This window comes from Canis aureus, chromosome 15, assembly GCF_053574225.1.
Source record: "Canis aureus isolate CA01 chromosome 15, VMU_Caureus_v.1.0, whole genome shotgun sequence".
Taxonomy (NCBI): domain Eukaryota; kingdom Metazoa; phylum Chordata; class Mammalia; order Carnivora; family Canidae; genus Canis; species Canis aureus.
Window position 1 is genome coordinate 50813528 of NC_135625.1, and position 18811 is coordinate 50832338.

The 18811-nt window shown below is 36.9% G+C and overlaps 1 protein-coding gene and 1 non-coding gene across 22 annotated transcripts in view; both read right to left on the minus strand.

Annotated features, from left to right (window-relative positions):
* GALNT11 (polypeptide N-acetylgalactosaminyltransferase 11) overlaps positions 1-18811 on the minus strand; it is a 50933-nt gene that overhangs the window by 17558 nt on the left and 14564 nt on the right. For 12 of the 21 annotated variants that reach the window (XR_013353153.1, XR_013353154.1, XM_077849595.1 and 9 more), the window contains exons 2-5: positions 12210-12542; positions 4686-4809; positions 3168-3334; positions 836-961 (exon numbers count right to left, since the gene is read on the minus strand). Coding sequence is in view for 17 of the 21 variants with exons in the window: in XM_077849595.1 (XP_077705721.1) it covers positions 836-961; positions 3168-3334; positions 4686-4809; positions 12210-12504 (712 nt within the window). In the remaining 4 variants the exon portion in view is untranslated. Of the gene's footprint in view, positions 1-835; positions 962-1064; positions 1283-3167; positions 3335-4685; positions 4810-5296; positions 5410-12209; positions 12543-15798; positions 15917-17021; positions 17310-18811 lie in introns of those variants that run through there. The other 9 variants (XM_077849594.1, XM_077849592.1, XR_013353156.1 and 6 more) reach the window with 9 other exon arrangements.
* LOC144285185 (small nucleolar RNA SNORA15) lies at positions 8321-8439 on the minus strand. The gene has a single exon (XR_013353568.1). It is a non-coding gene; the product is annotated as a small nucleolar RNA SNORA15 (small nucleolar RNA).

The window sequence follows — 18811 nt, forward strand, 5'->3', positions numbered from 1 at the left end:
TTTTTAAAGATTTTTAAAGTAATCTCCACACCCAGTGTGGGGCTTGAACTTACAACCCCAGAGATCAAGAGTCACCACTCACTGAGCCAACCAGGTGCACCTGTAAATCAATTTTCAATATGATGTCCATTTATCCAACAAAACTCATGATGCATTATCACCAGGTAGGGGTATGTATCTGTCCTTAAGAATTATTTGCATAATTCAAATCAAAGAGTTTAGGTACACATATTTTAGATTTTGTATTAAAAAAATTATAGGGGCACCTGTATAGCTGAGCACCTGGCTCAGCTGTTTGAGGGTCCATCTGACTCTTGATTTCAGCTCAGGTCCTGATCTCAGAGTTGTGGAATTGAGCCCTGTGCGTCAGGCTCCATGCTCAGTGTGAAGTCTGCTGGAGATTTTCTATCTCCCTTCTCCCTCTGTCCCTTCCCCTTGCACGCTAGCTAGCACACTCTCAAATAAATAAATCTTTTAAAAAAACTTAATTAAAAACTTTAAAAATTATAGAAGTTCAGTTACATTGTGTTTTTCTCATCTCCTTACATAAGTAAACAAGATACAAACCTATGTGAGGAGTAGTAATTCGCAGTAAGGGCCACTATGAAAACAGATCACCTTGGACTCTAAAGCTCACCTTCTTGGGAGTCTGTGTTTTGGGACAACAGGGTTGGAGTTTTGAAGAAACTTCCCAAAGTGAACAAGCCTCATCTCTCCTGCTGACAATGCCTATTTAAGACATTGCTTTTCACAAATCGCTGTACAATCAGGAAAGGCTCCAAGGACAAAGCCTTCATCACTCAACACCCACTGAGAAGGGTAGTAGAAGTTATACCTGTTGCGTGGGCTGCTCCAATCATCCTTCCTCGAATCAATCCCTCACGCTTTGTGTTTCTTATTACTTTAATTTTTCCAGGGAGGTATTTTTGGACATACTCCTCTAGTTCTCCTTTCAAATCATCTGAAAACAAAGAGTCCCATAATAAAACCACAGGAGATATATACAAAGACTTTTTTTTATAGCTACTCCAAGATTCTATCTGGTACTTGCAACAACAAATTATCAAGTAAATATTATAGAATCTTCTGTTTTATTATTTTTTTAAAAATATTGTAGCTTATCTTGAAGGAAGAAAAAGCAAAGAAATCAAGAGTAAGAGTTGAAACACTAGCCAAGAAAAATACTAACCTTACAGACTTACTCATATTTCCACGGCAACTAGCACAATGCTTTTGCATAAAGTATGTTTGAAATGAGTATCTTCAGTGAATGTTCAGTTGACTGCATATAAAATCAGATTTAAAACCAAAAAAAAAATGAAGTTTGTCTTTTGTTTCAAAGTAATTTATTATGACTCTGTTTCAGAATAATTGAAACAACTTCTATTGCCCCTACCAAGAATTATACAGTAACAACAGTAAATATGTCCTTTTATAATGTAGCACCTTCCAAGGGCACTAAATTATTTTTTTTATAAATTCTAGTTTGTTTAACTTTAAATTTCATAACTACAAAGAGGATATAATTCTTCTCATTGTTAGTAAATAAACCATGGTTAAGTTATTGTGAATTTTCAGTTTTAAACAGCTACAAACTGAAAAACAAATAGATTTAAAAAATTTCAACACCATAAATTCTACAAGTTAGTACTTGGTCAATCTTTTACTTTATCCAGACTCACAATCTTGGTTTTTCAATCATTCATTTTTGAAATTAAGTTTTGTTTTCTATTAACCCTTCTAAATTTTCTTTTGTGTTATTTCAGTACTTGCCTAGATTTAAGCATTCTGTTCCCATTGAGCTCAGGGTACATTTTCTTGCTTTATATATTTAACTGGTGGACTAATTCTGTTGTTGATAAGAGATGCTAATAAAGTCTTGAGTAATGGAAAATATGTAACTGGCATACAATGTATCATGCATACAATTCATTAATGTACTTCTGCACCTTGCCTTAATGAAAAGAGCAGAAGGCTTAGAGCTATGTGGACCAGGGGTCTAATTTCAACTCTACCACTTAACAGCTATGAGACCTCAAGCAAATTATTTAATATTTCCTCCTTCATAAAATGAGGATACCACCTATCTTTCAAGGTAGCTGCGAGCTGAATAAGCAGCATAAATAAAGAGCCTTCCGTCCTATGTATGTGAAACTGTTCTCAGGAAGTCCATGCTGAATCGAAGAAAGAAGTACAAATTTCCAGTTATAAAAACAAGTCACAGAGATGAAAAAGTATAGCAGAGGGTATATAGTTCAATAAAATCGTGGTAACACAGTATGGTGACAGATGTGGTAAGCACTAAGTAACGTACAGAACTGCTGAAACAATATGCTGTACAACTAAAACAAATATAATGCTGTATGTCATTATACTTCAATAATAAATTTTTTAAAAGTGTATAACATATGTACTGAATCATAAAACACTGGCATTCAGAGATCATCTAAGGGCTATCACAATGCAATCCACTTTTATCTGGAGATAGTCGGTATAACAGACCTATCAGAGAAATATAAGCCCAAGGCGTTACACTGAGAGAAAAAGCTAGTGTCGAAAGGTCACATATTAGGATTCTATTTACGTAACCATTCTTAAAATGACAAAATCACAGAGAAAGAAACAAAATCACAGAGACAGAATTTGCAGGGGATCAGGGAGGGAGTGGGTCAGGGAGGTAGATGTGAATATGAAAAGGTAGCACGAGTCAGATTTGTGTGGTTACAGGAATGTACACACAGGATAACATGACACAGAACTGTACACAAAGACTGTACTGATGTCAAGTTCCTGGTTTTGATATTGCACCGTAACTATGTTAGATATACCAATGGAGGAAACTGGGTGAAGGGATCGTGGGACCTCTTTTGTAACTCACTGTTACTAATCTATAGTTGTTTTGAAATAAAAGAATTTTTTAAAAAAGGTAAGCCAGAGGAAAAATTTCAGGGGCCAAATTCAAATAGCAGTCTATAAAAAGATTACAAAGATAATGCTGTTTCCTCAAACCTATCTCTAATCAACAAACAGGTTAGTACTTGCCGCTGACTCCACTGCTGTGGACCAGTGTCCTACCCACCATACATGTGAATAGTCAGCTCTGTTGATACTAATTCTACTGTGATCAACAGTCCAGATCCCACAATATCAACTATGACATCCCTTACCAAAGTCACTGTCATCATCCACAAGGATGATTTCATGAAGGAGCTGGGCTGGCGTGCGGTCTAGAACACTGTGCACAGTACGGAGCAAGGCAGACAAGGCTTCGTTGTAGAAACAGATAACAACACTAGCGGCTGGCAGGTCTGCAGGGTAAGACTTGTCTCTACATCTGTGAAGACACATATGGCAAAATGCAACATCTTAAAAGGCTCAAATGTTTTAGATCATCATTCACTAAACATTTAAACTGCCTCTTGTTCAGACTCTTTACTGCATTATAACAAAAATTTCTTAAAAAGCATTTAAGAATACACTGTGGTGTCATACTCAAGAGTTTTACAATAATTTCTCTCTCCAATACCTGCTATCTGCTTATTTTTAGATCAATATTTAAAAAAATGACTTTTTAAAATTTTTTGGTAGAGGTTACATAAAACCTGTGTTATTTGTATGAAACCACTAATAGCTTTTAATGCAGTATTCATAAGCCAATGTTCAGCTTCACCTTTCAACGAACATTCAAAAGGAACAGAGATATAAAACTTTGTATTTGAAAATGTCATTTCTTGCCCAGTAATAGAAAAATATTTGAGAAAACTAGGACATAAATCAAGATCATGGAAGAGCTTCTATCCAGCAACTATGTGATAAAAAAAAAACAATAAAAAATCACTAACTTAAAGAATAAAACCCAGAGTTCCATGTTCTTTTGCATGGCATACAGAGCATTCCAACATCTGGGCCTCCGGTCTCCTGGTGTTCCTCCATTACAGCCACAGTGAATGGTTTCCACACCTTTCCAAGCCTTGATCTGTTCCCTATGCACAGGAGATGTCCCTTGTGCACTGCTCCACCATCACCCTCTAGGAGGACTTCCCTGACCACTCCACTTTCGGGATCCCCACTTCACAGTTCCTACCACAGCCCTCATGCTTGTGCTACTGCAATTACCTATTCCCTTATCTATCCCCCCTGCTATACCTTAAGTCCCGTGATCCCAGGGAATATGTCTTACTCCACTTATTTCCAAGACCTAATACAATGTTTTAGAAAATAAAGGCGCTCAAAAAGGTCTGTGGAATGACTGAATAACCAACCATATGAGTGAAAAGCCTTTGAAACAACAAAAATGATGAAGACAAAAGTGAGTTAAGTAAAATTCTTCACGGATTTTCCATTCCTTTGTCACAAATACAATAAACATTTAAAACAAATTTATCAAAAATAAATAAATAAAAAATAAAACAAATTTATACTGAGAAAGTTATCTAACTACATGCCATTAATACCTCTTGCCTTTCACTACGATTTTAAATTTCAAAAGAAACAGAGCAAGCTCTAGAACTTTGCTAGTATAATCTCAAGCCTTAAGTGTAACGGGAGTGGAAAATCTGTCTTAAGTTTTCTAGTATCCTGAATAATGAAGCTCACTGCAAAATATTAACGCCATCAAGATTTATATACTGCTACTAAAAGTGCTGTCATTAAAACGTAGTAGCATACACTAATGAGAAACGTACGCAGCATTCCTTGTGTCCGGCACATCTCTGTGGTAGCCCAAGCGGTTACTGATAAGCATATTGAAGGCATGTTTCTGATAGCCCAAGTCTCTCAACTCCTGATCACGTTCATTAAAAATCATACCTGCAAACGATTGGTGTTAGTCAGTATGTTAAATCTGGAATGGATTGCTACAGTTATTGTTGATACTATAATCCTAAGAAAATCCTGACTTTAACCTCTTATAACCAAATAGTCATGTGTCTCAAATCTAGCTTGTCTCCATTTTCAAAAAAGTAAACTGAAGAGAATCAAATTGTTCTCAGTCTAGCTCAAAAAATAGGTACACCTTAACCATAAATGATACCTGCTCATTCTTACATATGACCAGAAAAAAAAGACTTGATGATTTTTCCATAAAAGCAACAGATCATTAAACCCACAGGGATCTCAACAGGTCCCAATAACAGGCAAGTTTTTACAGGAACCTTTCTCCTAAAAAGACTATTGATAAGCCTTTCTATAAAAAGTCTCTGATTCCAGACTTTAATCAGCTTCACAGTCAAGAAATTCCCTCAGAGATCCCATCAAAATCACTGTAACATCCTGCTCTAACATTCAGAAACCTTACCTTTACATAGAGGACAAGATCTCTTTTTCGCTCTTTCTCGTATCAAACCTTTAACCTCTCCTCACAGAATGATTCCCTTGTACCAGCATTTCCCAAAGTCTAGTCACAGAAATCTAATTCCACCGGACAGTAACACATGTTAAAAAGAAAAAAGGATTTCAAAGTCAAACAATTCAAGGAAACAATGGATTTTGAAAGTCAAACAGGTTTTTGTTTTGAATGGCAGGACAATCCTAATCCTCTAATAATGTTGACAGCCTTATAGATACCCAGGTGTGAGGAGATGGGATGGGATACAGGATGCAATGCCTCCACAATTTGACCACAGATGACTAGAGAGTCCCAAGATCCACTTTGGGAAACGCTACCTTTTAATATGCTTTTTCTATGAGCTTTTAAAGCTGGAGTACATCTTTTTTTTTAATGAAATATTTTTATTATTAATAGACATCTACAAACTGTTTTTTTTAAGAGTTTATTTATTTATTCATGAGAGACACACACAGAGAGAGGCAGAGACACAGGCAGAGGGAGAAGCAGGCTCCATGCAGGGAGCCCAGGATCACGCCCTGGGCTGAAGGCAGGTGGTAAACTGCCAAAGCCACCCAGGGATCCCTACAAACTTTAAAGTATTTGGTGGCCCTGCATACTCTGTTCTTACTGGCTAAAAACGAAAACAGAATTACATGTTTTGCTTCTATTACACAGTGTTTTCCATATATTTAGGTACCCTAAACAGTGATTCTCAATTACCTGAAGATTACTTTCAATCTTTGTCAATAATTGACAGAATTGTGCTGACATTTTAACTGTCACTAGTTAACATGTTAATTCTATGCCATATGCAGTGCTCATAATAATAAATGTACTCTTCATCCCCTATACCTATTTCACCCATCCCCCACCCACCTCCTGACAACTCCTGTTTGTTCTCATTAAGAGTGTTTCTTGTTGTCTCTTTTTTGCTTCTTAAATTCCACACACAAATGAAATCATATGGTATTCATCTTTCTCTGACTTATTTCATTTAGCATTATACCCTCTAGATCCATCTATTTGTTGCAAATGGCAAGATTTTATTCTTTTTTATTATGGCTGAGTAATATTCCAGTGTGTGTGTGTGTGTGTGTGTGTCTCTCTATACACACACACTTCTTTATTCATTCATCTATCAATGAACACTCAGGTTGCTTCTATAATTCAGCTATTGTAATAATACTGCAATAAACATGGGTACACATATCTTTTCAATTTAGTGTTTTTGTAATACAGTGACTGAATCATATGGTAATTCTACTTATTTATTATTTATTTTCAAAAAGATTGTATTTATTTATTCATGAGAGACACAGAAAGAGAGAGGCAGAGACATAGGCAGAGGGAGAAGTAGGCTCCATGTAGGGAAGCCCAATGTGGGACTCAATCCTGGCACTTGGGGATTATGCCCTGAGCCAAAGGCAGATATTCAACTGTTGAGCCACCCAGGCGTTCCGGTAATTCTACTTTTAATTTTTTGAGAAACTTCCATATTGTTTTCCAGAGTGACTGCACCAGTATGTATTCTCACCAACAGTGCATGAGAGTTCCTTTTCTCCACATGCTCACCAACACTTGTTTCTTGTGTTGTTTTTAGCCATTTTGACAGGTGTGAGGTGCTAGCTCATTGTGGTTTTGATTTGCATTTCCCTGATGATGAGTGATATTGAGCATCTTTTTATGTGTCTTTATGGCCATCTGGAGGTCTTCTTTGGAGAAAGAAGATGCACTGCAAATGTCTGTTCATACCTTCTGCCCATTCTTAATTTGGATTATCTGGGTTTTTTGGTGTGTGAATACATCCTTTTTTAAATATGAAAGAAAAAAGCTCTACTAGCATTTTATAAGAGGATGCAAACTCGATGAAAGCAGAGACTTTGTGAGCATGTAAAAAACATAAAATAAAAATTGCTTGATACCCAACACCTAGGACAGTGCCTTGCACAAATAGATTTTCAATAAATACTCTTTGATTCAATAAATCAAAGGACTAGCTCATACTGATACTATAAGGATTATTTTCTAATACATATCTCTTGATGAAAAATTATTCCATATTAAAACATCACTTTATGTCCATCTATAGGGGAGTAAATAAATAAAATGTGGTACACACACACCACCCATTAAAGAAGGGAAATCCGGCATTTGTGACAACATGGATGGACCTTGAGGGCATTATGCTAAGTGAAAGAGAAAGACAAATACTGTAATGCTGTATGATTTTTAAAAAAATGTGGAATCTAAAAAAAGGGAACTCCTAGAGACAGAGAACAGACATGGTTGCCAGAGGTGAGGTGGGGGGGAGGTGCAGACTGGGTAAAGATTGGTTAAAAGATACAACTTTTAGTTATTTGAAAGTGGCTACTCTCAGATCTTAAAAGTTCTCATCACAAGAAAAAAACATTTTTAACTATGTGAAGTGATTGACATTGACTAAACTTAGTGTAGTAATCATTTTGCAATATATACTTATGTGAAGTATGATGTATACCTTAAACCAATACAATGTCAATTTTATCTCAATACAACTGGGGGGAAAATCACTTTAGCTTACTTTTGTCCCTCCCCTGCTCATATAAAAAAATCACAGCCAATTAACTAGCATGCCAGAGGATCTATTTTTTTAATTTAAAAAGTATTTTTCAGTATGACCACAGCAATTTTAATACTGCATTTGAACACAATATAAGCAACAGAATCAAAAAGCAAAGTGAGGGATCCCTGGGTGGCTCAGCGGTTTAGTGCCTGCCTTTGGCCCAGGGCGAGATCCTGGAGTCCCGGGATCGAGTCCCATGTCGGGCTCCCTGCATGGAGTCTGCTTCTATCTCTGCCTCTCTCTCTCTCTCTCTCTCTCTCTCTCTCTCTTTCTCTCTCGCTACGTCTACATGAATAAATAAGTAAATATTAAAAAAAAACAAAAAAACAAAACAAAGTGATTCAATTAACTAGTACTTGGAAGCTCTTGCCAGCTTCATGTAAAAGTTTATTTGTACCTACTTTAGAAAATGATGAGCTATGAAACAACTCCCCATATCAGCACAGGCATTTGCCTGTTGTTTGGCTGTGTAAACTACGGATAAGAAAAACACAGTACTCAGGCATGCCTCAAAGGAGCTATTTCAAGTTCTTTTATAATTAACTTTGGGGGATCCCTGGGTGGCGCAGCGGTTTAGCGCCTGCCTTTGGCCCAGGGCGCGATCCTGGAGACCCGGGATGGAATCCCATATCGGGCTCCCGGTGCATGGAGCCTGCTTCTCCCTCTGCCTATGTCTCCGCCTCTCTCTCTCTCTCTCTCTCTCTCTCTCTCTGTGTGACTATCATAAATAAATAAAAGTTAAAAAAAAAAAAAGTTTATAATTAACTTTGGATTAAATTAGAAAACCTATTTTTAATTTTAAATTTATTGTTGATCATCTTTCTAAAATGTACTTTACAGATTCTTTTCCCTATTTAATGATAATGCCCTATTCAGCAATAACCATACTTTTAACTATTACTATATTGATTTATATTAGTTCCTTCTAAATTAAGTTCTCATCATAGAAGTTGAGTAGGTTTTTTGTCTTTTATCACTGTGGTAAAAATGGATATAACATACAGTTCACCCTCAGTGACACTGACTACACTTGCAATGTGGCACAGCCAGCACACATAGTTGCAGGTATTCACACCACCCCAAAATGAAACCCTGTACCCATTAAAGCAAGCCTCCCGCCCTCCTCCCACCCCAGCCCCCTAACCGCTAATCTGCTTCTATTCTCCATACATCTGCCTACATTTCATATAAATGAAATCACACTGTATATGACCTTTTATGTCTTGCTTCTTTCACTTATCGTAATGTTTTCAAGGCTTCTCCTTGTGTCAGACTTCATTCCTTTCTGTACCTGAATAAACATTTTGTCTGTCCTTTTCATCAACTGGACAGTTGGGTTCTCGCCACCTCTGTTCATTGAGAATAGTGCTATGAACATCTGTGTATAAATTTTTGTTTGAACATCTGTCTACAATTCTTTTGGGTATAAACCCAGGACTGGAATTGCTGGGCCATATGGTAATTCTAAGTTTAACTTATTGAGGAACCACCAAACCGTTTTCCATAGTTGCTACATAATTTTACATACATACCCCAACGTACGAAGTTTCCAATTTCTCTGTATCCTGGCCAACACTTGTGATTTTCCTTTTTAAAAATTATAACCATCCTAGCAAGTATGAAATAGCATCTCATTGTGGTTCTGATTTACATTTCTGTAATATCTATGTTGAACATCTTGTCTATCAAATTCTTTGCCCATTTTTATTTTTTTTATTTTTTTTAAAGATTTATTTATTTATGATAGACAGAGAGAGAGAGAGAGAGAGAGAGAGACAGGAGGAGGGAGAAGCAGGCTCCATGCCGGGAGCCTGATGCGGGACTCGATCCCGGAACTCCAGGATTGTGCCCTGGGCCAAAGGCAGGCGCCAAACCACTGAGACACCCAGGGATCCCCTTTGCCCATTTTTAAATTGGGCTATTTGTCTTTTTATTGTTGAGCTGTAAGAGTTCTTTATATATTCTGGGTAACGGATCCCCATGAGAGACAGGATATGCAAACATTTTCTCCCATCCTGTGGCTTGTCGTTTTCACTTTCTTGTCTTCTATGATGTACAACGTACAAAAGTTTTTAATTTCAATGATGTCCAATTTTTTTTTTTTCTCATTACTTATACTTTTGGTGTCATGTAAGAAATTACTGCCAAACCCAAGGTCATGAAGATTGATCTCTGGGATTCATTCAAGGCTTTTATGGTCTTAGCACTTATATTTAGGTCTTTAATTCATTTTGAGTTAATTTTTACATATGATATAGGGTTCCAACTTCACTTCTCTGCATGTGGCTATCTAATTTGTCCCAACAGCATTTGAAGAGACTATTTTCCTCCATTAAAATAGGCTTGGCACACTGTTTGAAAATCAAGTGGCCAGAAATGTTGTGGGGTTATTTCTGGACTCTCAGTTTACCCACTGATCTATATATCTGTCTTTAGGCAATATCACACTGTTTTGATTATTGCAGCTTTGTAGAAAGTTTTGAAACTAGGAAGTGTGAGCCCTCCAACTTTGTATTTTTCCTAGATTGCTTTGGTTATTCAGTGCCCCTTGCAATTTCACATTAATTTTAGAATCAGGCTTTGTATCTTTTCAACAAAGGCCACTGGGATTTTGATAAGGTTTACCCTGAATTTATGGATTGCTTTGGGTAGTACTGACACCCTAACAGTATTTAGTATTCCAATCCATGAACCTAACATGTTGTTCCATTTATTTAGGTCTACTTCTACTTCTTTCAGCAGTTTTGTAGTTTCCAGTATTCAAGCCTCACATCTTTGTTTATTCCTAAGTATTTTATTCCTTTTGATACTACTGTAAATGGAACTGTTCTTAGCTTTATTTTCAGACTGTTGCTAATGTACAGAAATACAACTGGTTTTTGTGTGATCTTCTGCCCTACAACTTAGCTGAATTCATTTATTAGCTATAATAGGTTTGTGTATCTGTTATAAAGCATTTAGTTTTTCAACTCAGCAATTGGAGCTTGTCACACTTTGAACATCTACAATTTTCTATTTCTTTCAAAGGCAAATATAAGGTTCAATCAAAACAGTTAACTCAATGTTATTCTTTATAGAAGTTTTTTACCAAACTATGAATAAAAAGAAGCCAGAAATTTTCCTATTAATGCTTTTAAAATATCTAAATCGCAGTTTGAAAAAAGATTAGAAGGTATATCTTATAAATACTGAGGTGTTAATTTCTATTTCCTCAAATAATTTTAAATATTTTCAACTCCATGTATTAGAAAATCATTAAGTTCTAGAAACTGATTTTATTTCTTTGAAACTATGATCAAATGAAAAAAGTTTTACCATTTCCTTTATATTCTGTGGATCTTTCAGTGTCTTAAAATCTCTTACTTTTACTCCTAAATTACTTGAGATTTCTAGCACCAGATTAAAGTTCTTCCTTTTTTTTAAGTTTTAAAGATAACCAAAATGGCTCATTTATCCCTTAAAATAAAATTTGCTAAAACCAAGATTCTAGAATTATAGCATGCAAAAATCATACACAGTAGATTCTTGCTTCCAAATTGAACAGAATATAATTTTTGAAGAAGTTTCCCTTTTTTACAAGATTATATAAACTCCTATATATAATGTACTCCAGCATCTTAATGATTCTTTTTTTTTTTAATTTTTTATTTATTTATGATAGTCACAGAGAGAGAGAGAGAGAGAGAGAGAGAGAGAGGCAGAGGGAGAAGCAGGCTCCATGCACCGGGAGCCCGACGTGGGATTCGATCCCGGGTCTCCAGGATCGCGCCCCGGGCCAAAGGCAGGCGCCAAACCGCTGCGCCACCCAGGGATCCCCCTTAATGATTCTTATAAGTAGAAATCTTATGAGATACAATTTCAGCTTACCTCTAAACCTAATAGTTCATGTTGTTTTAATTAACTCTGCCTTTCAAATATGTTGTATATAGTCAAGTTACCCTTTGACTATTTCTTTCCCTTATTAAATAATGCTAACAAAATCCTCCTCCATAGCTTGCATTTTCTTTCTTTCTTCCCCTCTCCCCCCCATTCTGGACCTTATTACTTTCTCTCAAGTCCTCATAAAATATTAAAGTCAGAAGTGGATAAATGAGAATATATCCCCCTGAGTCTGCAAAATCCTAGAACCTTAGTTCATTAACAATAAAATAAATTAGAGGGGGAAAATGATCCATTTCTAATCCCCTGAGCAACATGTGAGTTAAAGAATAACTGAATTTAAACTTCCAATGATTAAATAAATACTCTGACATGCTGCCAGAAGTCTAATACACTTACCCAATTCAGAAGAGAATTTTATGTTGCCTTTTTCTGGATCTTCAACATGATTATCTATCTTATCATCAATTCTGTTTACTTTGAACTGTGACTCTAATACTCGACTTGGGCCTCGAGTGAAACGGGGATAGAATTTTTTGGGAAATGGTCCATGGGGTCCGGACCCCTTGATGGGCACATTCTTAAGTGGCTGAGTCACTTCACTGAAGTTGAAATAAATAAAAAGCAAAACGGTCCAGGTTGCAGATGTAAAAAGGCATCCATAACAGAAATATCGAACTGTGACACTTCCCATTATAGACCTAGCATAGCTGAAGGGCCATCTTCAATCTCCTGAAAGAGAAGGACATCTGTTAGACCCTTCAGGATACTTGTAAATCATCCACCAAGTTCATAATCACTGTTTTCCAAACAACCACGTAGAACTTCTCAACTATTTACTTAGGACCCCTAGGCATACCATTAATGAAGACTCAAATATATGAAGATATATAGATAGAGATGAATTAAAAAAAAGAAAAGGACCAACAATTAAAAGCACAAGCCAATGTGTTAGTGCTCGGAAAACGAAAGGCACCAAAACAGCTGACTTCTTCATGTGCCCGTGTTAATGGATATTTACCTTTGCTCTGGATTGCTATCAGTGCAGTCATTTTTTTTTTTTTTTTCAGATTTTGGCTTTTCATGAAGTAAATACAAGGACCTCATGCATCATGACAGTCTATCTAAAGTCCCTTTCCACTGTAAAATTATAGGACTCTCTCAACCCAAGTACCTTAAAATCTGTTATTAAGAATAAGCAACCTGTTCTTCCCCCAAGCAGCCTGAGGTGACCTCCGAAAATGGTTCGCTACTCGCTGGACCCAGAAAACCCTACAGAATCATGCAAGTCGAGAGGCTCAAATCTTCGTGTTCACTTTAAGAACACACATGAAACTGCCCAGCCATCAAGGGTATGCATATCTGAAAAGCCACCAAGTATCTGAAAGATGTCACTTTGCAGAAGCAGTTTGTGCCATTCTGTTGCTACAATGGTGGAGTTGGTAGGTGTGCACAGACCAAACAGTGGGGCTGGACACAAGTCGGTGGCCCAAGAACAGTGCTGAATTTTTACTGCACATGCTTCAAAATGCAGAGAGTAATGCTGAACTTAAGGGTTTAGATGTAGATTCTCTGTTATTGAGCACATCCAGGTGAACAAAGCCCCCAAGATGCGATGTAGAACTTACTCATGGCCGGATTAACCCATACATGAGCTCTCCAGCTCTCCCTGCCACATGAAGATGATTCTTACTGAAAAAGTACAGATTGTTCCTAAACCAGAAGAGGAGGTTGCACAGAAGAAAAAGATATCCCAGAAGAAACTGAAGAAATAAAAACTTACGGCCTGGGAGTAAATTCTGCATAGAATAAATGCAAATAAAAATAAAAATAAGCAACCTGAAGAAAATAGTTCTACTTTCCAATCAAAGACTAAACTGCCCTAATGCCTACTCTCTAGATTCAACAGTTACAGTTAGTTCAAATTAATAACTGAGCAGAGGCAAAATTAAGCAATCTATAGCTTTGATAATAAGGTTCCCAGTGAACTCTGATACACAGCCAGATTTGGAAACCAATAGTATAATGAAAGACAAGATTAAATTCTAATCCCATTCTGTCACACACTGGCTATGTAACTTTAGACAAATTACCAAATTTCCTTAGCCTCATTTTCATCAAATGTATTCCAAGTTAATAATACTATCTTGCTAGATACTTAGAATCAAATGAAATACTCAGATTATATAAGATATGTAAAATATCAAGTACAATGATTAACACACAAAGCACAGTAATTTGCACAGGACCAAGAGATCCTCCACAAACACTGTGGCTAGTTTTTGTTTCATTTGTTCACTGTATTCCCTCACTTATTAGCACAATGAATGGCACACAGAACCACAGAATGAAAGAATACAGCACAAATTCAACAGCATTAATATTTTCCTCCTGAGATCTAAATTTAATATGTAATATGAATGGTATACGTGACCATCTTTTCCCTACAATGACCCATAAATCCCTACCTAATCCAGAATAACCTCTCTGACCATCTCTTCTGTTACTTCCTTCCTCATTCATTCCATTCTAGACACAGGTCTCCTCACAGGACACCAAATGCCTCAAACATACTCCCAATGGGGGATTATGCATCAGTTCTCCCCTCTGCCTAGAATACTTTTCATCCCAGCTAACTTCACCAATGTTGAATCTTTGCTTGGATATCACCTCAGTAAGTTTTTACACTACCATATTTAAAGCTGCAACTCAACCACCAAACATTAGCACTTCTGATCTTCCCCACTCTGTGCAACTTCCACCTTCCTACATAGTACATAATTACTAATTATTTATTGTCCATCCCCCCCTACTAGAATGTAAGCTTCATTAGAGCAAGAGCAAATTTTGTGTTCACTTCCTATAGCATTCCGAGTTTACAACAATGCCTGACATGTAGCAAACATTTAATAAATATTCATGGAAATTAATGAATCAATTACTGTAATACAGTTATCAATATGTTTGCTGGGTATTTATAAGCAAATATATTACTGTCATGTTCAAGCCAAGCAGTACCTTAACGCTATACAAAAAAATCAAGACCACCTAATTTCAACAGTATGAAACTAGGCAGAACAAGTCAGAGTTATTATTAGAAAAGGTACCAAAAAAAAAAAAAAAAGCTCTCATTGTCCAATTTCACAAATTAAGTAAAGGTCTTTGTGATAAAAACAGGAGACTACTTTCCATTTTGTCCACTGCATGATCTTAGGTTCCCTCTTGGCTACCAGGAACTATGGGTGAAATGAAAAAGTTTTCTTAAGACCTCACCCATAGGATTTGGCCAATTCTCTCCAGATTTTTCCCCGAATACCTACCCCAATCCTAACCACAACAACCCAAACATCAAGAGTCCTTGCTTCCTGAACTGTAAAATGTATTAACTCTTAACAATTCTATCACGTAGATATTATTTTCCTCAAGCTATTATTATGATAATTCTCTAGAATATTTTTACATAGTCAATGCTTATAATAAATTAAATAACTTATAAAAATGCGAGAAATTTTTAAAATCAGATCATTTATTTTATTTAATTAAACAAAACAGTCTTCAGAAACAACAAAGACACCATCAGTTTTCAGATAGGTCAGGAAGTTAACACTCAAATATGAATAAAGTACAAAGCAATTAGATACCTGTTATTTAATAAAAATAACATGCTCTTAACTACTTAAGTTAAAACATCCAAACAAAAACCAAAAGATGAAATTTTAATCTAACCTATGCTAACAAATAACAATAATGTTTTTCTCCTTTGCACTGTCTGCTATTCCTTCTATAGGCAATTACCCATGGCCTCAATGTCCAAGCCTGAAAGCCTTTAATAGGAGGGTCAAAGCAAACATTTAAGGTTAGTTAATACAAAACAACTAGTGAACAAATTCTTTCAATCATAAACTTGAGCAGTTAATAAAGCCAAAATTTCAGCAGTTAGATGTTAACATAATACATTTTTCAAAAGTTAAATGAATAAAAGGCTAACCAGCTGTGTACAGGACTTTCCAGTGAGACCAGGCAGTCATGGTCTGGTAGCTGCTAAGGGACAAGTGCCTTGTAAGCAGAGGGTCAGGGTTTCACCAAGGAGGTACAGAGGCAGCAGTCTGGGGAGAAGTACATACAATGTGCTGATTAGAAATGACAGACCACAGACATAAGCCAGGCAAGGAGAAATGTAAGGACGTGGAAGAATGAATGCAGCAGGATAAAAACCTGTGCAGGGCCGAAGGACCTGAGGTCGGTCCTTGTAGGGCTGAATAATTGTTGGAGTTATACTAAAGAGAGTAACATGGAAAGACTGACTGAATGAGGTGGCTGGAAAATGAGATACCAACACTCACATTTTGGAGAGGTACAGTTAATGACAGAGGAATCCTTTCCAGATACATGAACTGGAGATGTCCCAATAAACAATGTGCCTATTGTGTAAGAGATACTATATATACCATAAGCAACCTGCCCAGAAGATAGGGGTCGTTTCTGTCTTTTCAAACCCATTATTTTACCAAGCAAAGTGTCAAGTACTAAAAATTACCAAGATTTATTTGTGTAATTCAAAATTATTCAGTGTATTTCTGTTCCAGAAGAGGTTACAGGATCTTGATTCTGTGCAATGTAAAATCTTAAGAGATGAGTATGATATATAAGATGAGCACAGCCTGGGGAACAAAGGTCCACTGTCAAGAGGAGGGGAAGGAGGAAAAGACAGCTAACCACCTTAAATAGTTTCATTAGACCTTGTCATTATTAAGCAAAATGTTCAGTATGCCAGCAAAAGCCCCAAATCTTCCATTCTTAGTCTAAGATTTCTTAATGATAAATTTGAAATCACTGCAAATTTTATAAATCAAGAGACAGTTCCATATAATTCCATGCATATCCATTTGAAAGCCTAGAAGAATAAGTTTTAAGAAAATATAACTTACTCAAATTAACTCCAGTCCCAACAGAAACGCAAACTAACCAATTATCACAGAAGAACATCATAAGAGGTCCTCAAAACAACAACAAATCAAGCCAGAGTTTCACTAGTCCTTTAAAGATCTTGGTATTAGTTATCTACTGCTATAAAACAAATTACCACAAAACAACACACATTTATTATCTCCTAATTCCTGAATGGCAAGAACCTGAGCACAGCTTAACAGGATCCTCTGCTCAGGGTCTGGCAAGACTTCAAATTAACTGTCAGCCAAACTCCATTCTCACCTGGAGATCAGATTTCCGAAGAACTGCTCCCAAACTCATCAAGTTCGTGGTAGAATTCATTTCCTTGTGGCTCTATGACAAACGGGCCCTGTCAGTTGGAGGCCACCCTCACACCCTAGCAATTATTGGCAATTCCTTGCCATGGGGGCATCACGACACAGTCCCTAACTCCATCAAGTCAACAATGAGGAGTCTCTTCCAATCTGAAGATGGAGTCAGTCAGTCAGTAAGTCTATTTAGAGAGCGAGAAAGCCCCGGCTTGTGCACATGCACACAAGTAGGGGAGGGGCAAGGGAAGAGGGAGAACGCATCTCAAGCAGACTTTGCACTGAGCTCTGAGCCCAATGAGGAGCTTGATCCCACAATCCTAAAATCATGACCTGAGCCAAAATCCAGAGTCGCACAGTCAACCATCTGAGCCACCCAGGCACCCCAAGATGGAGTCTTATATAATATAATCACAAGAGTGACATCCCATTATCTTTGCTATATAACCTAAGCTAACAAGAAATTGACCTTCTATCATCTCTGCCATATATGCTGTTGGTTAAAAGCAAGGCCTAGGTCCCATTTTCACTTATGTGGAGAGAATTACACAAAGTGAGGACAGAAGGTGGCTGGAAATCTGGGGATCACCTTCCAATCTTGTTAGCCATAATGAAAAAGGACCAACAACCCTACAGACCATTCACAGAAACAGAAATACAACTGGTTCTTAACCCTGTGGGAAAAAACGCTGAACCTTGCTCATAATAAGGGAAAATAAGCAAAATAAGCCTTCACTGAGATACCATTTCCCACCTGTTGGATTTATAAAAATCCAAAAGTTTGACAACATAGTCTGATATTGAGGCTGTGGACAAACTCTTATAGGTCTCTACCCAGGGCAATTTGGCAACATCTACTAAAATTATGCATGCATTTACCCTCTGACCTAGCAATATCACTCCTCAGAATTTATACCATGTAAAAATGGGAAACAATGTATGCACAAGGCTATACTCATTACAGGATTATTTGTAATAAGCAAAAGGCTGGATTCAATCCAATTGTCCATTAATGAAGGACTGGTTGAACAAATTAGGAAACCTCCACACAATAAAATATGCAGCTGTAAAAAGGAAAGAAAAATGTCTCTACCTATTACTATGGTTTTATCACTACATATGTTGCCAGGTGAAAAAAGTAAGAAGGAGAAGAGTGTACATAGAATGCTATGTATCCATATTCATATACATAACTGCTTATAAACCAAAGGATGGATGAAGCAAAGGAAGGACAAAGCATAATACTGAGTTGGTTTCTAGCATTCTGCCATAAACCATTATATATATATATATATATATATATATGGAGAGGGAGGAAATACAATGGAAGGGCAGGACTAAAAAGCAGACTTCACATTCAGAGGTAAAGACCAGCCCTGGTCTTTACCTACACAATCCAGAAAACTATAAAGATATGCATATAAAATACGTAAGCACAATTTAAACACATATATGCTTTTTAGTCCACTCAAAAACCAACTGATCATTGCTACCACTAGCATCTAGTGTTGTTTTATCAAAAACGCTTTCTGGCAAACTACAGAGGACACAAAGGTCCAAAATCTCATGAGATCTCACTCAATTTAAACTCCATTGGGGGGTCTAGGTGGCTCAGTTGGTTCAGCATCTAACTCTTGGTTTCGGCTCAGGTTATATATAATCTCAGGTCACGAGATTGAGCTCTGTATTTGACCCTGCATTCAGGGGCAGTTTGCTTACAAGTCCCTCCTTCTCCTTCTCCCT